At 53.3% G+C, this 20720-nt stretch overlaps 7 protein-coding genes across 7 annotated transcripts; 3 read left to right on the top strand and 4 right to left on the bottom strand.

Annotated features, from left to right (window-relative positions):
- Positions 1-7521: 7521 nt before the first annotated feature.
- N7498_007341 (uncharacterized protein) lies at positions 7522-10578 on the top strand (the record flags this gene model as incomplete). The annotated part of the gene is made up of 2 exons (XM_058454403.1): positions 7522-7924; positions 7991-10578. The coding sequence occupies 2 exons, from the start codon at positions 7522-7524 to the stop codon at positions 10576-10578; spliced, it is 2991 nt and encodes a 996-aa protein (XP_058306652.1).
- Positions 10579-11398: 820 nt separating this feature from the next.
- On the top strand, positions 11399-12586 carry N7498_007342 (putative pectin methylesterase; the record flags this gene model as incomplete). The annotated part of the gene is made up of 1 exon (XM_058454404.1): positions 11399-12586. One exon carries the CDS (start codon positions 11399-11401, stop codon positions 12584-12586), a length of 1188 nt encoding a protein of 395 aa, XP_058306653.1.
- Positions 12587-12676: 90 nt separating this feature from the next.
- Positions 12677-13300, bottom strand: N7498_007343 (uncharacterized protein; the record flags this gene model as incomplete). The annotated part of the gene is made up of 1 exon (XM_058454405.1): positions 12677-13300. One exon carries the CDS (start codon positions 13298-13300, stop codon positions 12677-12679), a length of 624 nt encoding a protein of 207 aa, XP_058306654.1.
- A 490-nt stretch (positions 13301-13790) lies between these two features.
- Positions 13791-14815, bottom strand: N7498_007344 (transcription elongation factor DST1; the record flags this gene model as incomplete). Its single annotated transcript, XM_058454406.1, has 2 exons — positions 13791-14747; positions 14810-14815. The coding sequence occupies 2 exons, from the start codon at positions 14813-14815 to the stop codon at positions 13791-13793; spliced, it is 963 nt and encodes a 320-aa protein (XP_058306655.1).
- A 946-nt stretch (positions 14816-15761) lies between these two features.
- On the bottom strand, positions 15762-17014 carry N7498_007345 (GTPase-activating protein RNA1; the record flags this gene model as incomplete). The annotated part of the gene is made up of 2 exons (XM_058454407.1): positions 15762-16760; positions 16850-17014. 2 exons carry the CDS (start codon positions 17012-17014, stop codon positions 15762-15764), a joined length of 1164 nt encoding a protein of 387 aa, XP_058306656.1.
- A 290-nt stretch (positions 17015-17304) lies between these two features.
- On the top strand, positions 17305-17828 carry N7498_007346 (copper metallochaperone COX17). The gene is made up of 3 exons (XM_058454408.1): positions 17305-17388; positions 17524-17585; positions 17647-17828. Exons 1-3 carry the CDS (start codon positions 17361-17363, stop codon positions 17785-17787), a joined length of 231 nt encoding a protein of 76 aa, XP_058306657.1. The 5' UTR covers positions 17305-17360; the 3' UTR covers positions 17788-17828.
- Positions 17829-18084: 256 nt separating this feature from the next.
- On the bottom strand, positions 18085-19979 carry N7498_007347 (dolichyl-P-Glc:Man(9)GlcNAc(2)-PP-dolichol alpha-1,3-glucosyltransferase ALG6; the record flags this gene model as incomplete). Its single annotated transcript, XM_058454409.1, has 3 exons — positions 18085-19468; positions 19526-19688; positions 19742-19979. The coding sequence occupies 3 exons, from the start codon at positions 19977-19979 to the stop codon at positions 18085-18087; spliced, it is 1785 nt and encodes a 594-aa protein (XP_058306658.1).
- Between the last annotated feature and the right edge of the window lie 741 nt (positions 19980-20720).

A 20720-nucleotide genomic window follows, 5' to 3' on the forward strand; every position in this document is an offset into this window, starting at 1 on the left:
GCCCAATCTTCCGACCACCCAAGATCACCATGAAACACAGCCAAGACACCTTGGTCCCCCCCCAAAACCTCTTTCCCCAAACATCGCCCATTGGCAGTAATTTCAACAGACAACCTTGGCAAAGGCGATTACCGCCGGGCACAATCATGTACCTCGCACGTCCCTGCCAATCGAATCCAGCATTACGCTGGGTACAGCATACTGTAAAGCCACCGCCAAGAGCGATTTGCAGTGAGCCGGGCGGAAATAATTACAATCGCCCTTGCTCTCTTTTCTCGTCCTCCCCCACCCCACCGTCACGGTGCCCAGATCACCGGGGAGTGGTCAGTGTTGAAGCGTGCTACGAGACTACTCCGTACTGTGCCATGGGGAAAGGGGGAAAGGGGTATTGCCGAGCAAGTCATGCCCGCCAAGACGATAATCCCAAAACAATGCACGGCGCTGTTCTTGGCGGGGTTCAGGGGGAGGGGCATTTAGCGGGCGATCAAGGGAGTACGCGACATTGCTTTGGCATTGCATGGCCTATCGGGTATATCACACGCTACTCTAATGCTGGATACACTGCGCAGCTGCAAAGAAGATCATGACTAGGATTGTCGTGCTCGGCTTTGGCGCCAAGAGTGATGCGCCTCCGAGTCGGACGGATTGATAATTGTCCGAATTCATTCTGATACATAATCAATAGTCTGAAGTCTGACACGTGTATTGGAAATTATTCTTCGTGTTTCACTCGCTCTGTGACTACCAGGGCACGTTGTTTATATGATTTGATATGTTCCCTGGATCTGGAATACTGTACTCCGTACTCAGAACAAACTTCGATGATCTCTATTTGTTTTGTCCAGTACTCAAGATTGAGAGGCTCATTGGTCCCGCTGGCCAAGACTTCGGTGAAGCTAGAATCCAATTAATTCATGCAGTCCGCTGATCCCTTGTATCGGATCGGAAGGGAGGGATATCCCATTATTCGACATCATGGCGATGCTAGCTGGTCTGGAGCATACATGCAACGATTGCGGTCATACTACCTATAGAACCCCACGAACTTGGCAATGCTGCTGTACTTGACCAAAGAGCCAAGACTTAAAGTATACGTACGAAGATTATTTTGCATTGCATACACCCAGAGGCTACAGTATACTGACGGTAGCTATGCAGCGGATCCGTGTTGGGCAATCAAAAACGAAGTACACAACCTCCGCCCTCTGCAGCAAGCAGCGGATCCTAGTCGAAGAGTACCCTACAATAGCAACACAGGCCGTTGAAATTGGCAGTTTACATGATGGCTGAGCCCAGAACACCAGGATCGTCGGACATTCGCAAAACACGGATGATCACATTGGCCCGTGGTGCGTAAGTAAGCCGTGTCCGAATACACTCAGAACCGTATTTCGTATGATTCCCCAAATGTGTCACCCTGTTACAGACGAAACAAAGGAGAAACATTTCCTATAGCCGCACCCACGGCATCCGCGCGTCAGGCCCCGTATAGGCCACTTTTCGGAAAACCTACCTGAACACCCCTGAAACCTGCATCTGACACGCGACGATCCAAACCTCGCGGCTCTGTTCGCACGGCTCAAGCATTACACAATACGTAGAGTAGCTGCAAAAATAAACCTGCTATAAAGGGGGGCATATCGTTGAGGGCCCCCAGCGTAACATGTAGGTCCACAACCCGGTTTTCCAATCCTACGTCGCTTTTAATAGTGATGTGCGCTATGGAGAACACGCATAGCAGAACAGAGTTTGGCCGAGGCCCCTTAGAAGCATCGCGTTGAGCATGTGGGGAATGTAAGCTTGCCTTCTCCTGTCGATCAAGGGCCGAAAAAGGGTCACAACGTGGCCTTTGTTTTGGCGCGAGACGCGTCGCGATCTGGACCTCGTTGTTTTTGGGCCATTCCTTCCATGTGCAATGTCATCATAGCTATTCCTGTTCCTGTTCCTATTCCTGTTCTTTCATCGTGGATCTAGCTCTGTTCATGTGCTACGGGCCGATGTGCAACTTAAAGTGTAATTTTGTCCGCGAGGCTGTCAGGTACGAGTACGCATCAGGAACGCGCAGGCCAAAAGGGGATAAACTCCGAACAAGCTAACAAACGCGTAACATTGAACTTGAACTTGAACTTAATAGCTGAACGAGTTGTAGCTGGACCGTAGAGAAAATGGACAAATCTGATTCTCGGTTGATCGGCGCAGGGGTTCGTCTGTATGCTGCCAAGGGGGCACGGAGCACACTCTACTCGAGTATACAGATCCAAAAGTTGCCGGCAATTGAAAGACCTCCAAGTACCCGTGACTTTTGCCGGGTAGGACTGATTAGCCAATTAATATTTCCTCTTACTCACGGTGGCGCCGATAAAAGATTTTAGAGTGAACTAGTCCCTTCAAGGTGGACGTAGCATGCGACAGATGCCCCAAAAAAGAATCCATGGTTCCATAGCCTCGCACAAAACGTACAACGCCAAAAATTCAAGAACATCTGCGACATGTCGCAGAGTTCGGTGCCGACACCCGCGTTGCCGCGTAGCCCGGGTTTGGTACGCGATTCCGGCCGACAAGCCGAGTTACGGGCCCCGAGCACAGAATTTTCTTCAGCGCCGAAACCCTGCCGATTGACCTCGGATTTAGTCGGCGCCCGAGACGCCAGCAAGGAGGCAAAAGTGCCAAATAGCACAAAGGCAAAGTAAAAAAAGCACAGACAACTATAACGTCCGGGAGCGGTTTCCGCGTGGGCGTATGACGATAGGGTGCAGCGCAGGAGCCATGTCGATGGTAGTAAAAAAAATCGAAATCGAGTCTAGTTCGCCCAGAAATGGCCCCTCTTGCCAGAAACACCGCCCCGAAGGAACAAAGTGACGCAGAATAAAGCACAGATACACAGTCACCGCAAACTCTCACAGGATTATCATGAGGCTTTTTTTTTCGCGCCCGTTTACACCGATCCTCCGACCGCTAGACCACGTTCATCTCCTTGCATCGTGCATGTAAACGGAGACTGACGGGCAAGTCAAAAAGCTTGAGGCTCATCATCTGCAGGCGCGGGCACCGCGCATGATAACTTTCCTAATCTGGAGACCGTCGAGCAGAGACCCCGACCTCTCCCCTCGAAACCTCCATGGGCAGACCATGGAGAATGCGGTCTAACCTGGGGTGAACCTGCAAGCGGACGCTGGGATCGCTTGGCGACCCAGGCGTTGGGGTCAAGTCTTAGATTAGCGTGGGATGGCCCATAGCTACACGAATAAACCCGTACGCGTAAAGCGTGTAAGTGCGAACGCGTTTTGGAGTGAACCCTTTCCCGCGGTCACCGGGAAGCGTTGCTCATTTTCCCCTTTCCCCTTATCCATAGGTACGCTATACGAAGTTGGTCAAGGGTCAAGCCATTTGCTGCACGACACGAAAATGCCTCACGGATCTCACAGGCAAAGCCGGCTAAAGCGGACTGAGGGTGATACGCGAGTGGTAAAATTCAAGGTACGATTTGGCAGGGCGATCGTCCGGTGGGGCGGGTTCACGATGCTCGTCTGGCCCACCGGTGAGGGTTTGATTCAGATGCAGACCCATTTCTCTCCGCCTGTGCCGGCTGTGATTGCTGGAATTGGGCTGGTGATCCATCCCGCTACTGTAGGTACACGGCTACGCGGCGAAAGCCAAGAAACCCTAGGGTGGCCTCGTTCGTGGTTGTATACTGGTTGAGTTGTGCCATCCCACGGTGTTTTCTGGGGTGGTTTGATGGACTGTCAAGGGGTCAATTGGGTTTCGAGAAGGTGTCTGGATGCAAAGAGAAGGTGCTAGCGGTGTGCCTGCTTCACCCGACAAGAGGAAGAAACGGGAAAAACGGCAAATGGCGTGAGCTGAGTCAGCCGTCTCGAGGGCACGCGATTGGCAGGACGCGTGCGTGGCTACTATACCCGAATGGGCATTTACTTCCTATCCGACCGCAATTGGGAACAGGCCGTACGGGCAATACACGTATTGAATTTTCAGGGAGCGCGTTCCTGGAGTGGCATAGTAGCACACAGAGCGAAAGCGGCGTGATAAGCTGCCATGACGTGAGAGTTTCACACTTATCATCCCTGAAGGCCTGGAGATTGCCGATACCCGAATTGCCCTACGTCTCCAATGGGTGAGAATCAAAGAAAGATTTTTTTTCCTCGTTTCACAGTACGGTAAAATGCCCCCAGATGCAGCTCATCCATGGAACAGCTGTGCCTCGAAGGCTTCTAGAAAACGTCTCGAACAACCGAACTCGTCTGCACACGCACAGTTCTGGCTCCACCACTTCCTAAAACATGGAAAGGAGTCTAGGCGGATTTGGTGCCGGTGAGGAGCCCACTTCGGAGCTCGCACTCGCACTTTCTCCGATCTCCTTTCGTGATTACTCTTGCGGGCTACACCGATTCTTTGCGGGTGGCAACGGGCTTCAAAGAAGTTTCTGTTACGGCGTGGCAACTGGCTCGGGCCCGGTATATGGCGATGTGAGGCATTTACGTGCATCGTTGGAGTAGAGCACGGGGATTCCCCAGACACCCCGACATCTGTCTGATTCCTTCACGATGTCAGCGGCGTGATCGCCCCAAGGCTGAATGCATCGGATCCTTGGCCTTTGCTTGCACATGAGGGCCAGTGCAGTGACGCACTTCAAAGCACATGAAAATCATTTCCTGGGACTCTGGTCAAAGAGTAGTACTGCCGGGATGTGCAATTCCGTGGGGCTGCTGGAGTTGCATCGAGGTTCAACCGTTGCAATTCGACATATCTAGCAAAACTCACAATCTACTTCGAACGCACCCGCGACAAATCTGCCCTGTGGGACAAGCTACCGAGTCCCATGGGTCGCGCGTGGGGTTCCTTTTCTCGACTTTTCGACGGGATTTCGAGCCAATGCCGTAGTCTTGCCCTGTGAATGGGTAAATGGGCTCTCCACCCGCAGACCCTGGAGTTTCCATACAGATGTACCTATATGTGCCACTTGGGTATATATCGACAGTCAGCCTTGGAAGGCGAGCAAGACCAAAATCCGGGTACTTTGTCTCAGAGAAACCGCCCCCAAAAATCTCGGACGGGCTTGGCTGACGTGTGGCAACGGCGAGAATCCCCCGGAATTGATCGTAACTCAATTCATAGTCCTCGCACGGTGCTGCGGGAGGACACAGCGCAGCGCCCTCGCGTCGCAGGTCTGCCCTTCCCGCTACCCAGCCGCATTTGGTTTGGCCCACGCTTCACCGAAGCGGTCGGTTTCCCGAACGAGTTTGGTCCCAAGGATTCCTAATCTCTCGTGTAATAACTGGAGATAGTTGGAGATGGAGATGGGGGGGGAGTCGGGATGGTCTGGCTCGGATTGTAGACCGTGGATTCCCCTTAGATTACCTACCCGGCTTGCCAGTCCTTCTCTCTATACCCAGCTTGACGAAGATTATCGCTCGGCCCCTCTTCAACCTTTATTTATGAGGGTGTCCGCAATTGGTTCTCCAATACCGCAAGGTCAGCCGCGGGACGCGCCGATAGGGATTCCAACTCGGGTAGTCCGAGATATACGTAGGTGCTGAGTATACGAGAGCGAGTACTGAGTACATTGGAATCCGACACATTCTGGGCTCGAGCACCAAAGTCTAGACGTGTTTAGGTAAAGGGAGATGTACAATATCAAGGCCCGGGGAACATGTCCTGCGAACCCGGGGGTGCAGGCTCTTCTTTTTGAGTTGGTGATGCCCTTGGCAGGTTCGTATCGGCCAATGGCAGCCCCTGCACGAAGAACTTGTGAGATCGATAGAACGCCGTGCGGGAAAAGCTTGCGTCGCCGGGATTATTCCCTGTCTACAGTAGGGTCACGCACATCGTCAGGCGATCCGAGTCGAGCTACGTGGTCGTCAAAATCCCAGGCCCCCGATGCCGATTCCCGAATGAGAGGTGGGATCCTCAGGCTAGGTACCTGGTACCTTCCCCAAAGACCCAAAGCCCCAATCGCTTCACCGTCGTGACGGTGTCGTCCGTGTCGGTGTCACCCAACTAATGGGGCCCCCGTCCATGCATTTGGGAAATTGAGTCGCCGACGCCGATCAACTCTGGGCGATGATCTCATCGGAGGGGCAAAACTCGGCCGGTGATTCGACCGAGGCCGGCCGTCGAGACGAGATGGCTCTAGCGGATGGAGCACCTGGGCGGGCGCGAGGGCGAATAGCGACCGCCGAATTAAATGACGCTTCTGGGGGACTCCACGAGGGTCAGGGGGGCAACGATCGACCGTGGTTGGTGAGATACGAAGGGGGCAGCTTGGGCGAGGCCAGTGGCAGTAAGTGTGGCGGCCGTGTCGATATGAGTCGGTCGGTGCTTTATGACATAGTGGTAATTTTACGCCCTGTATGAAATATGCCAGCATATCTTGGGTTTCTTGGCTGCTTGCGGCCCCTTGTTATTGATCTTCCTAGTGGAATAATTCTCCGTCGTCAATCGTAATCGCGGGAGGGAGTATAGAGTCGGGTAGAACGGAGTGAGATCGAAGAAAAGTTTTTCATTCGGCATTGAACTCGTGCCAGATGCGGCCGCTCTTTGGTACAGGGGCACAGTATCTTCCTCGGGCCATCCAACTGTATGGGGCAACATGCTCCTGCAAGGGCATGGGCATTCTAGTACACAACCACCCCAAGCCATTCAGATTCCAGGCAAATTCTCCGCCGCATAACTTGTGTTAGGAAGGTCGAAACAAAGAAAACAAATACAGGCTCGATGCCCCGTTCCTATCGCGCGGTCTCTGGCGGTTTACAGTATAGGACGCTGGGTCTCGGGGCAAAGAAATTACTCCAGACTGAAAATCGCGCATAGTCAAGCTGGGAGCAGCTGGGGCACCGCACTCGGCGAGACTAGGACGAGCCGTACGATACACATGGAGGTTGACCGTGTGGAGGCAACTCGGCAGCACAGTGCCGGTCGTTGTATTTTTGAATTTTTCACCACTAAACCGCGTCGGGGAATTGCCCCACTCCGTCAATACCTAAGTGGCTGCTCTCGGCCAGTTCCCCCGGGCGCGTTGGAGTCGTAGTTCGGTAGGGCAAGGGGCAAAACGGAAGAAAAAATAAGAAAAGTAAAAAAAAATAAAAAATAAGGGTGGGTCCGGTACAGATGGTACCTCGCTGCAGCGCCTATCTCCCCCAGCAACGACATGTACCCGGTCTCTACCATCGAAGCCCGTAGCCCATCGACAAACACGGGATTTGTTATTTTTTTTTGGGACCCCCTAATTTATTTTTGCAAATAAAAAAAATTATTTCCCTCACTCGTCCATTATCCACACACCCACTCCGGTTCTCTCACTCTTTTCCTACCGTCCCCCCGTATTATAAAATAGTCCACTCCCTCATCACCCACCCACTCTCTCTTTTTCCTTCTTTCTTTTTTCATAGGAAGCTTCCGACTCGCGCCATACGTGCTTTTGTGTATTGGTGTGTTTGCAGCTCATATCGTTGGGTTCCGAAGGCTTTGTGAGCCGAAATGGCATCGACCAACCAATCCACTACGCAAATGGCGGAGCGGAGGATCTCCTATGCCCCCGATGTTGAAAACGGCGACCGCCACCGTGAGGCCGGCGATGCCCACGACGGCGGCAACCTCGACGAGTACTCCGCCCTGAACCGCTACATCTCGACTGCCCGCGATGGCCGCCGTGGCTCCACCTCCAGCGCCGCTGCTCAGAGCGAGAAGGAGGGCAAGAAGTCCTGGTGGAAGTTCTGGGGCAACAAGGGCGACTCCGTCGACGAGGGCTGGCAGGCCCCTGACGAGTGGCTCCAGACTGAGCTCCGCGCCGGTCTGAACTCCGGTGACGTCGAGCCTCGTCGCAAGAAGTGTGGCTGGAACGAGTTGACGACTGAGAAGACCAACATCTTCATCCAGTTCATTGGTTACTTCCGTGGTCCCATTCTGTATGGTGAGTACATCTGCATTCGAAAATTGACGCGTCGATTGATCCAATGCTAACGCGTTTCCCCTCTAGTTATGGAACTCGCTGTTCTGCTCGCTGCTGGTCTGCGTGACTGGATTGATCTCGGTGTCATCTGTGGTATCCTGATGCTCAACGCCCTAGTCGGTTGGTACCAGGAGAAGCAGGCCGCTGATGTCGTGGCTTCGCTCAAGGGTGATATTGCTATGCGTGCTATTGTTATCCGTAACGGTCAGGAGGAGGAGATCCTCGCTCGTGAGCTCGTTACTGGTGATATTGTCATCGTCGAGGAGGGTACTGTTGTCCCTGCCGATGTCCGCCTGATCTGTGACTACGACAAGCCCGAGATGTTCGACACCTACAAGGAGTACCTCCTCAACGTCAACGACGACACCCTCAAGGAGAAGAACGAGGACGATGATGAGGACGATGCCCGTGAGGCCCACCAGGGTGTTTCCCTCATTGCTTGCGATCAGTCCGCCATCACTGGTGAATCTCTCGCTGTCGACAAGTACATGGCCGATACCTGCTACTACACCACCGGTTGCAAGCGCGGCAAGGCCTACGGTATTGTCACCGCCACTGCCCGCCAGTCCTTCGTCGGTAAGACCGCTGCTCTCGTCCAGGGCGCCAAGGACCAGGGTCACTTCAAGGCTGTCATGGACAACATCGGTACCTCCCTGCTCGTTCTCGTCGTGTTCTGGATTCTCGCTGCCTGGATTGGTGGTTTCTTCCGTCACCTGAAGATCGCTACCCCTGAGAACTCCGACAACAACCTGCTCCACTACACCCTGATTCTGCTCATTATCGGTGTCCCCGTCGGTCTGCCCGTTGTCACCACCACCACCCTCGCTGTCGGTGCTGCCTACCTCGCCGAGCAGAAGGCTATCGTCCAGAAGCTCACTGCCATCGAGTCCCTCGCTGGTGTCGACATTCTCTGCTCTGACAAGACCGGTACCCTCACTGCCAACCAGCTGTCCATCCGTGAGCCCTACGTCGCTGAGGGTGTTGATGTCAACTGGATGATGGCCGTCGCCGCCATTGCCTCTTCCCACAACGTCAAGAACCTGGACCCCATCGACAAGGTTACTATCCTTACTCTGCGCCGCTACCCCAAGGCCCGTGAAATTCTCTCTCGCAACTGGATTACCGAGAAGTACACTCCTTTCGACCCCGTCTCCAAGCGCATCACCACCATCTGTACCTGCGATGGTGTCCGCTACATCTGTGCCAAGGGTGCCCCCAAGGCTATCCTCAACATGTCTGAGTGCTCCAAGGAGGAGGCCCAGCTCTACCGTAACAAGGCTACCGAGTTCGCTCGCCGTGGTTTCCGTTCCCTCGGTGTTGCCGTCCAGAAGGAGGGTGAGCCCTGGCAGCTTCTGGGCATGTACCCCATGTTCGATCCCCCCCGTGAGGATACTGCCCACACCATCGCTGAGGCCCAGGTTCTCGGTCTGTCCGTCAAGATGCTTACTGGTGACGCCATCGCTATCGCCAAGGAGACCTGCAAGATGCTTGCCCTTGGAACCAAGGTTTACGACTCTGAGCGTCTGATCCATGGTGGTCTCGCTGGTTCCGCCCAGCACGACCTCGTTGAGAAGGCTGATGGTTTCGCTGAGGTCTTCCCCGAGCACAAATACCAGGTCGTCGAGATGCTCCAGCAGCGTGGTCACTTGACCGCCATGACTGGTGACGGTGTCAACGACGCTCCCTCCCTGAAGAAGGCTGACTGCGGTATCGCTGTCGAGGGTTCCACCGAGGCCGCCCAGGCTGCCGCCGATATTGTCTTCCTTGCCCCCGGTCTCTCCACCATCGTCGATGCCATCAAGCTTGCCCGCCAGATCTTCCAGCGCATGAAGGCCTACATTCAGTACCGTATTGCTCTGTGTCTCCACCTTGAGATCTACCTTGTCACCTCCATGATCATCATTGATGAGACCATCCGCTCGGAACTGATTGTCTTCCTCGCTCTGTTCGCCGATCTTGCCACCATTGCCGTCGCTTACGACAACGCTCACTTCGAGGCTCGCCCTGTCGAGTGGCAGTTGCCTAAGATCTGGGTTATTTCCATCATCCTGGGTATCATGTTGGCTACTGCCACCTGGATTGTTCGTGGTACTATGTTCATCAAAGATGGTGGTATCATTGAAAACTACGGTTCCCCCCAAGGTATTCTTTTCCTTGAGGTTGCTCTGACTGAGAACTGGCTTATCTTCGTCACCCGTGGTGGTAAGACCTGGCCCTCGTGGCAGCTCGTTATTGCCATCTTCGTTGTCGATGTGGTGGCCACCCTGTTCTGTATCTTCGGCTGGCTCGCAGGAGGCGAGTTCACGCAGACCCATCCCCACGACCCTGCTGGTCCCAACTTCTCCCCCAACGGCCACGTCGACGTTGTCACCGCTGTTGTCATCTGGGCTTACTCCATTGGTGTCACTATCATCATCGCTGTGGTCTACTACATTCTGACCATCATCCCCGCCCTGGACAACCTTGGCCGCAAGACCCGCTCCAAGGCCGACACCCAGATCGAGAACATGATCGCCCACCTGTCCAAGCTCGCCGTCGAGCTCGAGACCGACAAGGAGGGCAACCAGCGCTACACCCTGGGTGCCCGCACCGAGGCGATCGAGGAGGACGAGTAAACGTTTCCTTCAGGGAACTGTGCTCGGCCCTCGATGGGCTCACCTTTCTGAACTCGATACTGGTCCGATGTTCAAATTAATTTTCCTTATCTCTTTTTTTTGATCCCCCTTGCTCATATCCTACCACGCAATTGTGTTGCTTGCACCATCTATCTGGACATGCATACCGTGGGAAACTCAAAAAGGCCGATTCCCTGTCTTTTTTTGCTTTCCTTTCTTCCCGTATCATAGACTTGCTTGTTCCATTTACCCCTTGGCCTCCATTTGCTTTCGAGTTGATAGAGTCAAGTTTTCTTTCTCTACGAGTATGTATGTCGTTAATAGTGGTATCTAGTGAATTATCAAGGGATTCTAATGAACTGGCCATAACTGTAAAATTCGTAGCATTCCAACTTAGCTCACTCCACTTCTACAGAAGATGTTTAGCTTGCTCTCTTCCACTCCTGCCCTTACCCCGCGCTGCCCTCAATCTCTGCCTCTAACAGGTGGAAGCCTAATTCTCCGTCTCCAATCTTTTGCACGTCCTTCCCCAGCTAATTTTCCACCATGCGGGGGGAACAAGCTTCTCTTGACTCAATTTTCGCGGGGAGTGGCGGAAATTACACTTGAACAATAGGCATACTACATGACTTGATCTCGAACATCGCCACTCAATTGGGACAATGAAGCTGAAGATTCTCCGTCTGCCGCAATATTTGGAAATAAATTGCTGCACTCCTACAGACTATAAAACCGCTCAATACACATCTATACTGTCCTTTATGTCCAAGGTCTCAAGCTACAAGACAAGACAAGACTTGAGTCTTGACCTCCTGCCAAAATGCTCCGCCTACTGTCCCTCACGATCCTAGCCCTATGCTGGCACATCCTGAGCGTACACTCAGCAGCAGTCACCCACATATCACGAACCCAATGCCAGGCCAGTGGAACCCACTGCCCACCAGGGACAATCTTCGTCTCAGCAACCGACAAACGCGCCGACTACACAACAGTCCAGAGCGCCATAGACTCTCTTCCAGACGACACATCATCCCAAACAATCCTCATCCTCTCAGGCTCATACACGGAACAACTAAACGTCACCCGTGCCGGCCCACTCACCCTACTAGGCCAAACGTCCAACCCCAAGGACGCATCCAAAAACAAAGTCACCATCACCCGAGCCGCCGCCAATCTGGATAGCACAGGCGAAAGCGTCGACAACGTCTACTCCAGCGTTCTAATCGTCTCGCCAACCCTAGACGCTAGCCTAACAGGCTCAGGACCAACAGGCTTCGCCGTACCAGCCGATACACCTTTCGGAAACAAAGATTTCCGTGTCTACAACATCGACTTCACAAACACATATGCCGAGTACTCCGCCGGCCCAGCCCACGCCATAAGCTTCAGCCGTGCAAACGGGGGCTTCTACTACTGCGGCTTCTACTCCTACCAAGACACGGTCTACGTTGGAAAACTCGGAAACGCTTACTTCTACAAGTCCATCCTGGCAGGCCAAACAGACTTCCTCTACGGCTTCGGTACAGCCTGGATCCAATCTTCCTCCGTGGTTCTTCGCGGCTGCGGAGGCGGTATAACGGCCTGGAAGGGAACGAACACGACGTTTGAAAACAAGTATGGTATTTACATCGTTGACTCGACTGTGAAGGCGGCGAATGCGTCTATCAAGCCGGAGATCGAGGGTTCGTGTGCGCTGGGCCGGCCGTGGAACTCGCAGCATCGTTCCATCTTTGCGGATACGTACGAGGACGGGAGTATCGAGGCGAGTGGGTATATTAATTGGATAGTGTCCGGGGTGGGCAGGTATGAGAAGGGCATTACGCTTATGGCGGAGTATGACACGTTTGGACCAGGGTTTAATGCTACGGGCAGACGGGATGGAAATGTTACTACATTGTTGGATAATTGGGGATACGAGGCTTATAGTGAGCCGAAGAAGGTATTCCAGGACCAGGAGGGGGCGTTTGGGGATGTGAGTTGGATTGACTGGGAGACTGTTTTTGCTTAGACAGTTTAGAGGTGGATGTAGACGTTGATATCCAATGTGCGTACGAGACTTTTCATATCCTCAATGGAAAACGGATTGTGCATTATGGAATCACCCACAACTCCCGTAGACATTCAACCCGCTCCCAAGTACATCATCGGAGCTATTCTTCTGTCGATGCAACCCACCCCGCGTCTCGCCTTCACCATCCTTTCCAACATGAATCCCTTCCCCATTCCCAATGCCATTTCCGACTGTAACCAGCTCCCCCAATCTCCCAAGCCTAGCCAGATACGCCGCCCCGGTATCTGCCCAAACCCTATACTCACAAACCTTCAACTCCCCCTTTGATCCATCTCTAATATCCTCCGCAACGGCAATCCGATAAACAAACGTCTCGTCCCACGCTTGCCCCGTTCTCTTCCAAACAAACTTTGCACTCCCTCGCAAACAAACCGCCATAGAGACGTCATCAACCACCCAAGCGTCATCAGGCTCGAAAGTCATGTTCTTGATATCGAGGTGTTCGGATAAAAGGCCGAAGTAGCGGGCGATGCCGTCTCGGCCTGTGAAGGAGCGGCCGAGGAAGGGGGCTAATTGGGGGAGGCCGTGTTCGTGGCATAGGGGTGTTGGGGTAGTTGTGAATGTGGAGAGGAGGGTGTCTGGTGAGGATGGTTGTGTGAGGGCAGTTAGGAGGGATTGGACTGGCTTGATTAGGGTTGTGCGGGGGACCATTTTGACTTGGGTCTTAAGGTATTATATGTTGATTTAGAGGGTAGATGTGGAGGGGAGGTTGGTATAGAGTTCTATGAATTCATGCCGCGAGGTAAGGAGGATACTTCGAGAGCTGCTGGGACTTACATAACAATGACGTGCAGTCAAGAGGCTCTTTTAAAGTTGTGTTATTTTTATTTCTCCATTTCTGTTACAATCCAGATTCGCTCCAGAATAATTCCCATAATAGTTCCAAGGTTGGTCGAGTCTCGAAGCTCGTTCTCTACTCGAAAGCCGGGTTTCCTTTTTGGATACCCCAGGTAGAAAAAGCACACCCCCATATTTCGCATTGAGAAAAACACCAGTGCCGGCCTTCGCAGTGAAAGCAGTAAGTAGAAAAAGGAAAGGAAATCAAAATGACCCGGCGAGGGACAAGGCAAGAAAGAAAACACCGGGTTCCTGTTAAATCATACATCCGGAGGCACCCCCGTCCGGCCCTGCAATTCGGAAATCACTGCCGCCATGACTTGCCACAGTTCATGCATGTACAGAACAGAGTCATCGGTTCATCAGCACTGCGAGTCTGAGCCTCGGTGTAGGTCACCTTGCGCTGGCCGCACTTTCCGCACTGAAGACTGGTACTGATACTGCGCTCCTGCTGGGGCACCATCGCGTTGTCCATGTTCTGCTTCTGGAGCTTCTTATCCTTCTCAATCTGCTCTTCAGAGCGCAACTCGTCGCTAGTCATGCGCACAAATCTGTCCGGGGTGATCTCACCGGAAACCACGCGCGAGCGCAGCTTCAAATTCGACTTGTTCTTCAAGTTTTGGAACAGACTGCGCATCTTCTGTCGGTATTCTTCCTTGGTCTCGGGCCCCAGATAGTCGTATGCTGCCGCTTCCACGGCGGACGCCTTTGCCAGTATGGTCTTGGGCGATTCGGTCGATCCCAGACAAAGTCCGTCGTACATCAGCCCTGTGCAACTGTCGCGAACTCGGTTCCCGAGGACATTGACATCCACCTTGTCCGCCTTCCACGTCCGCTTGTCCGGTGGGACTGAGAGCTTCGATGCCTTGTCGGATGGGGTCGCTCCCGCGGGTGTCGATACGGGAGTGCCGTTCGCCGGCCGAGGAGATCCGCTTGATCCCCGGCTTGCTGCTCCACCACCCTGCTTCTGTTTGTTGACCTCGTTCCGCCACCTGGAAACGATCTCGCCCGACAGCTGTGCCACTTCCTTCGACGAGTGTTGCTTGAATTTGTTGACAATGATACCGATACGAGTGGACCTCAGTAGATCCTCTGATGCTCGCACGCCTTGTTGCAGGTCCTTCAGCATGCCCAGAATCACGGTTGACGTCTCCTTCTGTGTCGCGGCCTTGGTCAAGGCCTTGGCCTTGGCCTCGATTTCTTTGGCGTCCATGGCCACAGGAAGAGGGAAAGGTTGCACTCGGATGTGGTGGAAAGAGCGCTTTTTTTGCAGATGACGAGTTCCCGTTCAAGCCTGTGTATTCAAATACGTCAGTAACTGACCATCATGATCAATGTGTGAAGAAATCTTTCAATGAGATTTCTAGATTGCCGGCACGGATGAAATCAAGCAAACGTGTTTGCGCATAATCCAGGGCCTGCCTGAGCCAAAAGGTAACCTAAACCACGAGCACAATTTTCTTGTTCTCGCCGGGCCTCCGTGGCAGCTCTGGTGATGTACACCGCAGCACCAAGCCGCACGTGTCTGGCAGCGCACTTTGGAAAGACGCATTTTCAAGGCCAGAAATGTCCCGACAGGCCGGTAGAGATAATGCGCACATTCACGTGTAGCTTGCGACCGCGGAAGTGTCGCAGATGGGGCTTGGGCAGGAGGGAGGGGCGGTTTGCGCGGGCACTTACACACCGAGACTCGGTGAAGAGTGGATGGGAAGTCGATGGAACAGGGATGAAGCGAGGATAAAAAGAGCGAGTGTAGAGAGAAAAGGCCGAGAGCACGAAGAGGGAGAGTGGTGAAAGAGTGGGCAACTCGGAGGTTGCGCGCCAAGACGTGGCCGCCCGATTGGGAAATTTCCCACTGGTCCGCTCGAACTATACAACGATTCACTACGCACGACCTATATTCAAGGAAAACATGGAAAAAGGAAGAAATGGTCACCTGATGACCAGGGGTGTATTCACATCTATATGGAGTTTTCTGTATCCTCCCAAGACACCAGAGCTTAGGGCTATGCATAGGGGTGAAAGCGTCGAGATTATGTGCAGTCGTCATCGTCAACGGGGTATAAAAGACACGGGGAAAATTTTGGGGATAATGGCGTTCAGAGTCGTCAATCGGGTCCTCATGGGATAAAGGCCGTGGTAGAACCGCTTCGTATGACGAGGGCGCGGTGGACTGGCCAGTGTCACGCAATGCAGAGGTGATGACTCCAGAGCCCGTCAATGCTGGATAGTAAGATACCAGGACCAGAACAATGGCAGTCCGCGGCTATTGGGTTTAGATGCCCGTCTTGCCCAGAACATCGGCCAGCGCATCCACGTCCTTGTCGGACTTCTGGGATACCTCCTCTTCCTCGGCGAGGTCGGCGTCCTTGAGGTCCTTCTCAGCCTTGGCCTCTTCCTCTTCCTCCTCCTCTTCCTCCTCTTCCTCTTCAGATTCCTCCTCCTCAAGCTCATCAAGCTCATCAACACCCCAGGTATCCTCGGGGTCATCATCAGTACCGTGCTCCTCCTGACGGGCTTCCAAAAGCTCACGCAAGGCGACGACGTTAGCGTCATCCTCGTCGAAGATGTTTCCGTTCAGCTCAACGCGACGCAGGCTGGGAAGCGCGGTCTTGGCAGCGTGAGCCAGCTCCTTGACACACTCAGCCTTGACCTCGTTGTACTGCAGACGAAGGGTTTGGAGCTTCTGGTTCTTGTTGGCAGCCAGGGCCTGGGCAACCTTGACACCACCACGGGCGGAGAGCAGGCAGTCACCGACACCGAGCTCACGCAGAGAAGGCCAGCCCTCCAGGACAGCAGCCAGAGCAGTAGAGCCCGCCAGTGTAAAAGTATTGTCCTGCAGATCCAGAACCTCCAGGGCACTCGCGTGACGAAGACCGTTCTTCAGCAAGTGCGAGATACCTTCCTGGCGGATACCGTTCTGGGTCATCTTGACTGACTTCATACCCGCCGCGTGCTTCTCATACGCGTGGGCCCAGGCCTCCATACTGCCGTTCTCCAGGCGGTTGCGTCCGCAGACAATGCTCTCAAGCTGAGCAACCTCCTTGCCCTCCTTGCGGGCCTCCTCCTTGCGCTCGGCAAGCTTGCTGAGAGCATTGGCGACGAGAGTTCCAGCAGCGGGACCGAGACCGTTGTTGTTCAGGATCAGGTGGCGGAGAGGGGTGTGGCGCGACAGGAAATCCACGAGAGGAGCCTGGGTGTTGAGGCCGAAGGCATTGTCGGAGAGGTTGATGGTGTGAACGGACGGAATCTCCAGGATGGCATCCAGAAGAGACTTCAGGGCGGGGGGATCTCTGACAGGAGACGCGAGGTGAAGATATCGGCAAGATCAGCGATCTCGAGGCTCTTCTGGGTAGCGATGACAGTGCCGAGGCGCTCGGAGGCACCAACGCCCAGGGTGTTGCCGCCAAATCGGATCTCGGTATAATCGGCGCTCTCAATAAGAGGCTTGATGTGGGACTCAATGTCCTCTGCGGTGTCGAGCTTGAGGCCTTTGCCTTCGAGCGAGAAGACTTTAGGAGGGGCCATGGTGGGGTAGTTCTTCAAGGGAAAAAAAGAAATCGAGAGGTGACAATTGTGTCCAATTTGGAAGTAGGAAATGAGAGCAGCAGGTTAATGACAACAAAAACCACACCCGTAATGGAGATATTCAGGAGGCAGCCAGGGAGGCAAAAGACTAGTGAGGCGGGATGTTTTGGCGATAACCAAAAAATTAGTACGGCGCGACACAATGACCATTAGCGCCGAAATTAATAATCGATGGATTGCTCATCGCGACAGGTCGAGGTTTTTGTTTTCATTCACACCCTCTCACTTTCGCTGTATTTTTCTCGTTTCCAGTCAATCTTTCCTTGATACATATTCCTTCATCACAATGTCGTGGCTCTTCGGTTCTTCGCCTGGTATGTCCCAGTCCCAATCCATGCATCTGCGTCATCTGCGCCATCCGCGATTCCTGATCCCCGGTGCCTGCGCAATGCCCAAGGACCAACACTCCTAACCAAAAAGGAACCTTCCGCTAATACTCAAATCCATAGCGAAAGATGCTCCCACCCCTGCCGAGCCCCAGACCCAGCCGGCGCAAACCGAGAAGCCCAAGGTACGCCCGAGACCGCTACAAGAAACAAAACCGCAACAATCGGACTAACTCTCCGCTATAGCCCTGCTGTGTCTGCAAGGACGAGAAGACCGCCCGCGATGACTGCATGCTTTTCTCCAAGTCCGATGACCCCGCGAAGGAGTGTCAGTCGATGATCGAGAAGTACAAGATCTGCATGGCTGGCTTCGGCTTCAAGGTCTAGACGGGCCTCTCCTTTCAACTTGTATTATACAACTGTACCATGTTCACCTGTACCATAGCATTCATCGGCTGGAGTTTTTGTTTTCGATCTATGTATATTCTCCGGTCTGGATTTGCGCGCTGCTGGACCAAAGGACACCATTGGGCATGAATAGAGATCGAATTTCGAATACAACCTCTCATCTCCCACAAAGGACAAAAGTAATTAGAATTGGTTAAATGTAGCTCTAGCAACACATTCCATGCAAAGTTAAATGCGTATAACGGGGTATCACAAAGTGCAAAGCCACCCAGTGCTTTACTGCTTCTTCTTTCGACTCTCTTCTTCCGCCACCTGAAGATCGATCTTGCGACACTGTATGATCAACTTCCACATGCACCAGAGGTAAATAATTCCGAATCCGCCGGCTCCGACGAGGGCGTTGAGAACCACCCACAGATCCGGCTTACCGGGAAGGGGCTCCACGAACGCCTCGAGGACATGCCAGGCAATCATAGCAATGTAGAACGCAAAGTGCAAGAGCTTTGTGAAGATATTAAGTTCAAATTGTGAGTTTGAGTCTTCGAGCGATGATCGGCTCCGGTATGTCTCGAAGGAGAGAGGAGGAAGTCCGAGGAGATACGCCCAGAGAAGGGTCATCACGGCATACGGCACAGACAGCTCTTCGCGCTTCAGAAGCGGGTACATGGTCCATGAGCCAAGGATATTCGCTAGGCCAACCCAGGCGCGGTTCTCCTTGTTCAGTCCGCTGTCACCGGCGAGCGAGAGAGTCATCGGAAGGAGAGGGAGGAGAACACTCTTTTCGTGCACTTGGAAAGAAAAAAGGAAGAATCCCCAGGAGACGCAGGACATCGCAGGAAGAATAAGCGAGGCCCGCGGATGACGGAAAATGATGGCACATGGAACGATTATCGAACCCAGGGTGGCACCGAGCGAGGCTCGCTGGAGTAGCGAAGTCTCGAACCGGTTGAGCTTGTAGAATGTGTGGATGGCACACCAGGCATTCGCAACCTTGTCCTCGAAGATACCGCGAGCGAAAGGCAGCACGCGGTGAATGGTTTGTGTCAGTTGGAAGATAATTGCATATGCCACAGATCTCTTGTCGAGAGAGACCCGCAGTGCCTGAAGTAGAGGAGGCTGCGGCGAGGAAGCAATGAATTCTCGAGCCTCAACATTGGTTGCACCGACCAGGAGCGGTGCGAACAGCAGAACAAAAGCGGCAACCGTGATCAAGGCAATGTTGACCAACCGCAGGATACGGATCCGGGGGAAGACGCAGACTCCCAGAAGGTAAGCAAACATGACAGGTGCGTAATAAAGCGCCATCTGCTTGAAACCCAAAGCTCCCACAAAGAAGATACAGGCCCACAGCATACGCCCGGCCAAGATGGCATCCAAACTGGCAACTACCAGGCCCAGCATTACGGTGTTGTACTGGAAATGGCCATGATCGATGAGAATGGTGGCAGGCTGGAGGAGAACCGCGACAAGAGCAATCGAGGCAGACCACGCATGCACACCCTGCATCCGAGTATAACGACGAAGGAAGGTGACGATGGCCGGAACGTACACGAGGTACTCAGAGATGACGACGGTAGCGCGCATGTAAACCTTCAAGTTGGGATCCTCAAACCCGCGCGATTTGTCTAATGCGAACCATGCGGGCTCAATGGCGGAACCACTTAAAAGAGTCAGCTAAGGCCTATCCTGTTTTAACATCCAAGGGTATGAAACATACATCTTGCCGAATAACCAACTGTGGTATGCGGTCAAAGGGGGATAATCGAGACCCCAGTACTGCAAGTCGTACAGATACCATTTGGCCATTGGTAGGTGCTGGGTGATCTCCATCCAATGTCTTTGAGCCTCGAAGTCACCGTACATTGGGGGTACCTGGAAGCCTGTGTGATGTTAACCGCGATCTAGCATGAAGCGAGAGGGCGAATGCGCCTACCAGAGTAACCCCACAGAGTGACAGCCCAGCGGAAGAGGCCGACAGCCATAAGGACGAGCGGCAGTATCAGCCATTGCGATACGCCTGCACGTGCAGCCCAGAGAAACGAGACAAGCGGGAAGGTGGGCGTCTGCTTCCCGTCTCCAGCGTCCAAGATCAGGTTGTTGTTTGAGCCGGGGCTGGTCGTGAACTTTCTCTTCTTGCGCGGGCGGTGCGAGGAAGGAGTGGGAGGGGCCATCGCGAATTAGGCCAGGTAGCAACTCAGGCGTATCCCATCGACTATATCAGACAGGAGATTGGCGCCTGTGAAACGAGAATGGGGGAAGTATAGGTCACGACCTTGGAAGATGACAGGGTACCGCGGAGTGACATTGACCAGCGCAGCAACGTGAGAGGTTGCGAGGTACCCGCAGTGTCTCCACCGAGCGGCAAAGTTAGTGCCTCGTTAGTGCCTGGGGCTAACCTTATGAAGCAGGCGGACAGTCATTCTGCCAGCCTCCGATTTTTTTTTTTCCTGAAATTTTTCTGATAAGAAAGCTTCCCCCAGCTGCGTCCATTTTTTTCTTCTTCTTCATCCTCTCTCCCATCCCCCTTCCTACTCTGCTATCACATACTTCTGTGCTAGCAACTTTCTTGATTTTCTTTCAAGAAAACTTCATCCATAAGTACATACCCCCTTCCACTAACTGACGCAGCTGCGTGGGTTCCCGTGCTTTTTGCAAAAAAAGTACACAGTACTTCAACAGACTTTTAAGTGGGCTTTTTCACATCGAGGGCTGTGGGCTTGATCTTCTGCATATCTATTCTGTGGGCTCTGTGGGACATTTCCTCGTGGGTTTCATATTCTAGTTGCGTATCGCCGGTCTCTGTGGGCTTGAACTCTGTCCGTTGCGGGTTACTTGTGGGTATCGACCAGCTTGTGATCAGATCACTCCTGGCTGTTTCTATCTTCCGAGGGTTGTTGCATTTATCACATCTA

The sequence above is a fragment of the Penicillium cinerascens genome, assembly GCF_028974065.1.
Source record: "Penicillium cinerascens strain IBT 15544 chromosome Unknown contig_9_segment0_segment0, whole genome shotgun sequence".
NCBI classification, from domain to species: domain Eukaryota; kingdom Fungi; phylum Ascomycota; class Eurotiomycetes; order Eurotiales; family Aspergillaceae; genus Penicillium; species Penicillium cinerascens.

Bases quoted from the DNA above. Each gene is read 5' to 3' on its own strand.
- N7498_007346 (XM_058454408.1), top strand. From the start codon at position 17,361: ATGTCGTGGCTCTTCGGTTCTTCGCCTG. The intron at 17,389-17,523 runs GTATGTCCCAGT...TCAAATCCATAG, and splicing joins GCTCTTCGGTTCTTCGCCTG to CGAAAGATGCTCCCACCCCT. The intron at 17,586-17,646 runs GTACGCCCGAGA...TCTCCGCTATAG, and splicing joins CGCAAACCGAGAAGCCCAAG to CCCTGCTGTGTCTGCAAGGA.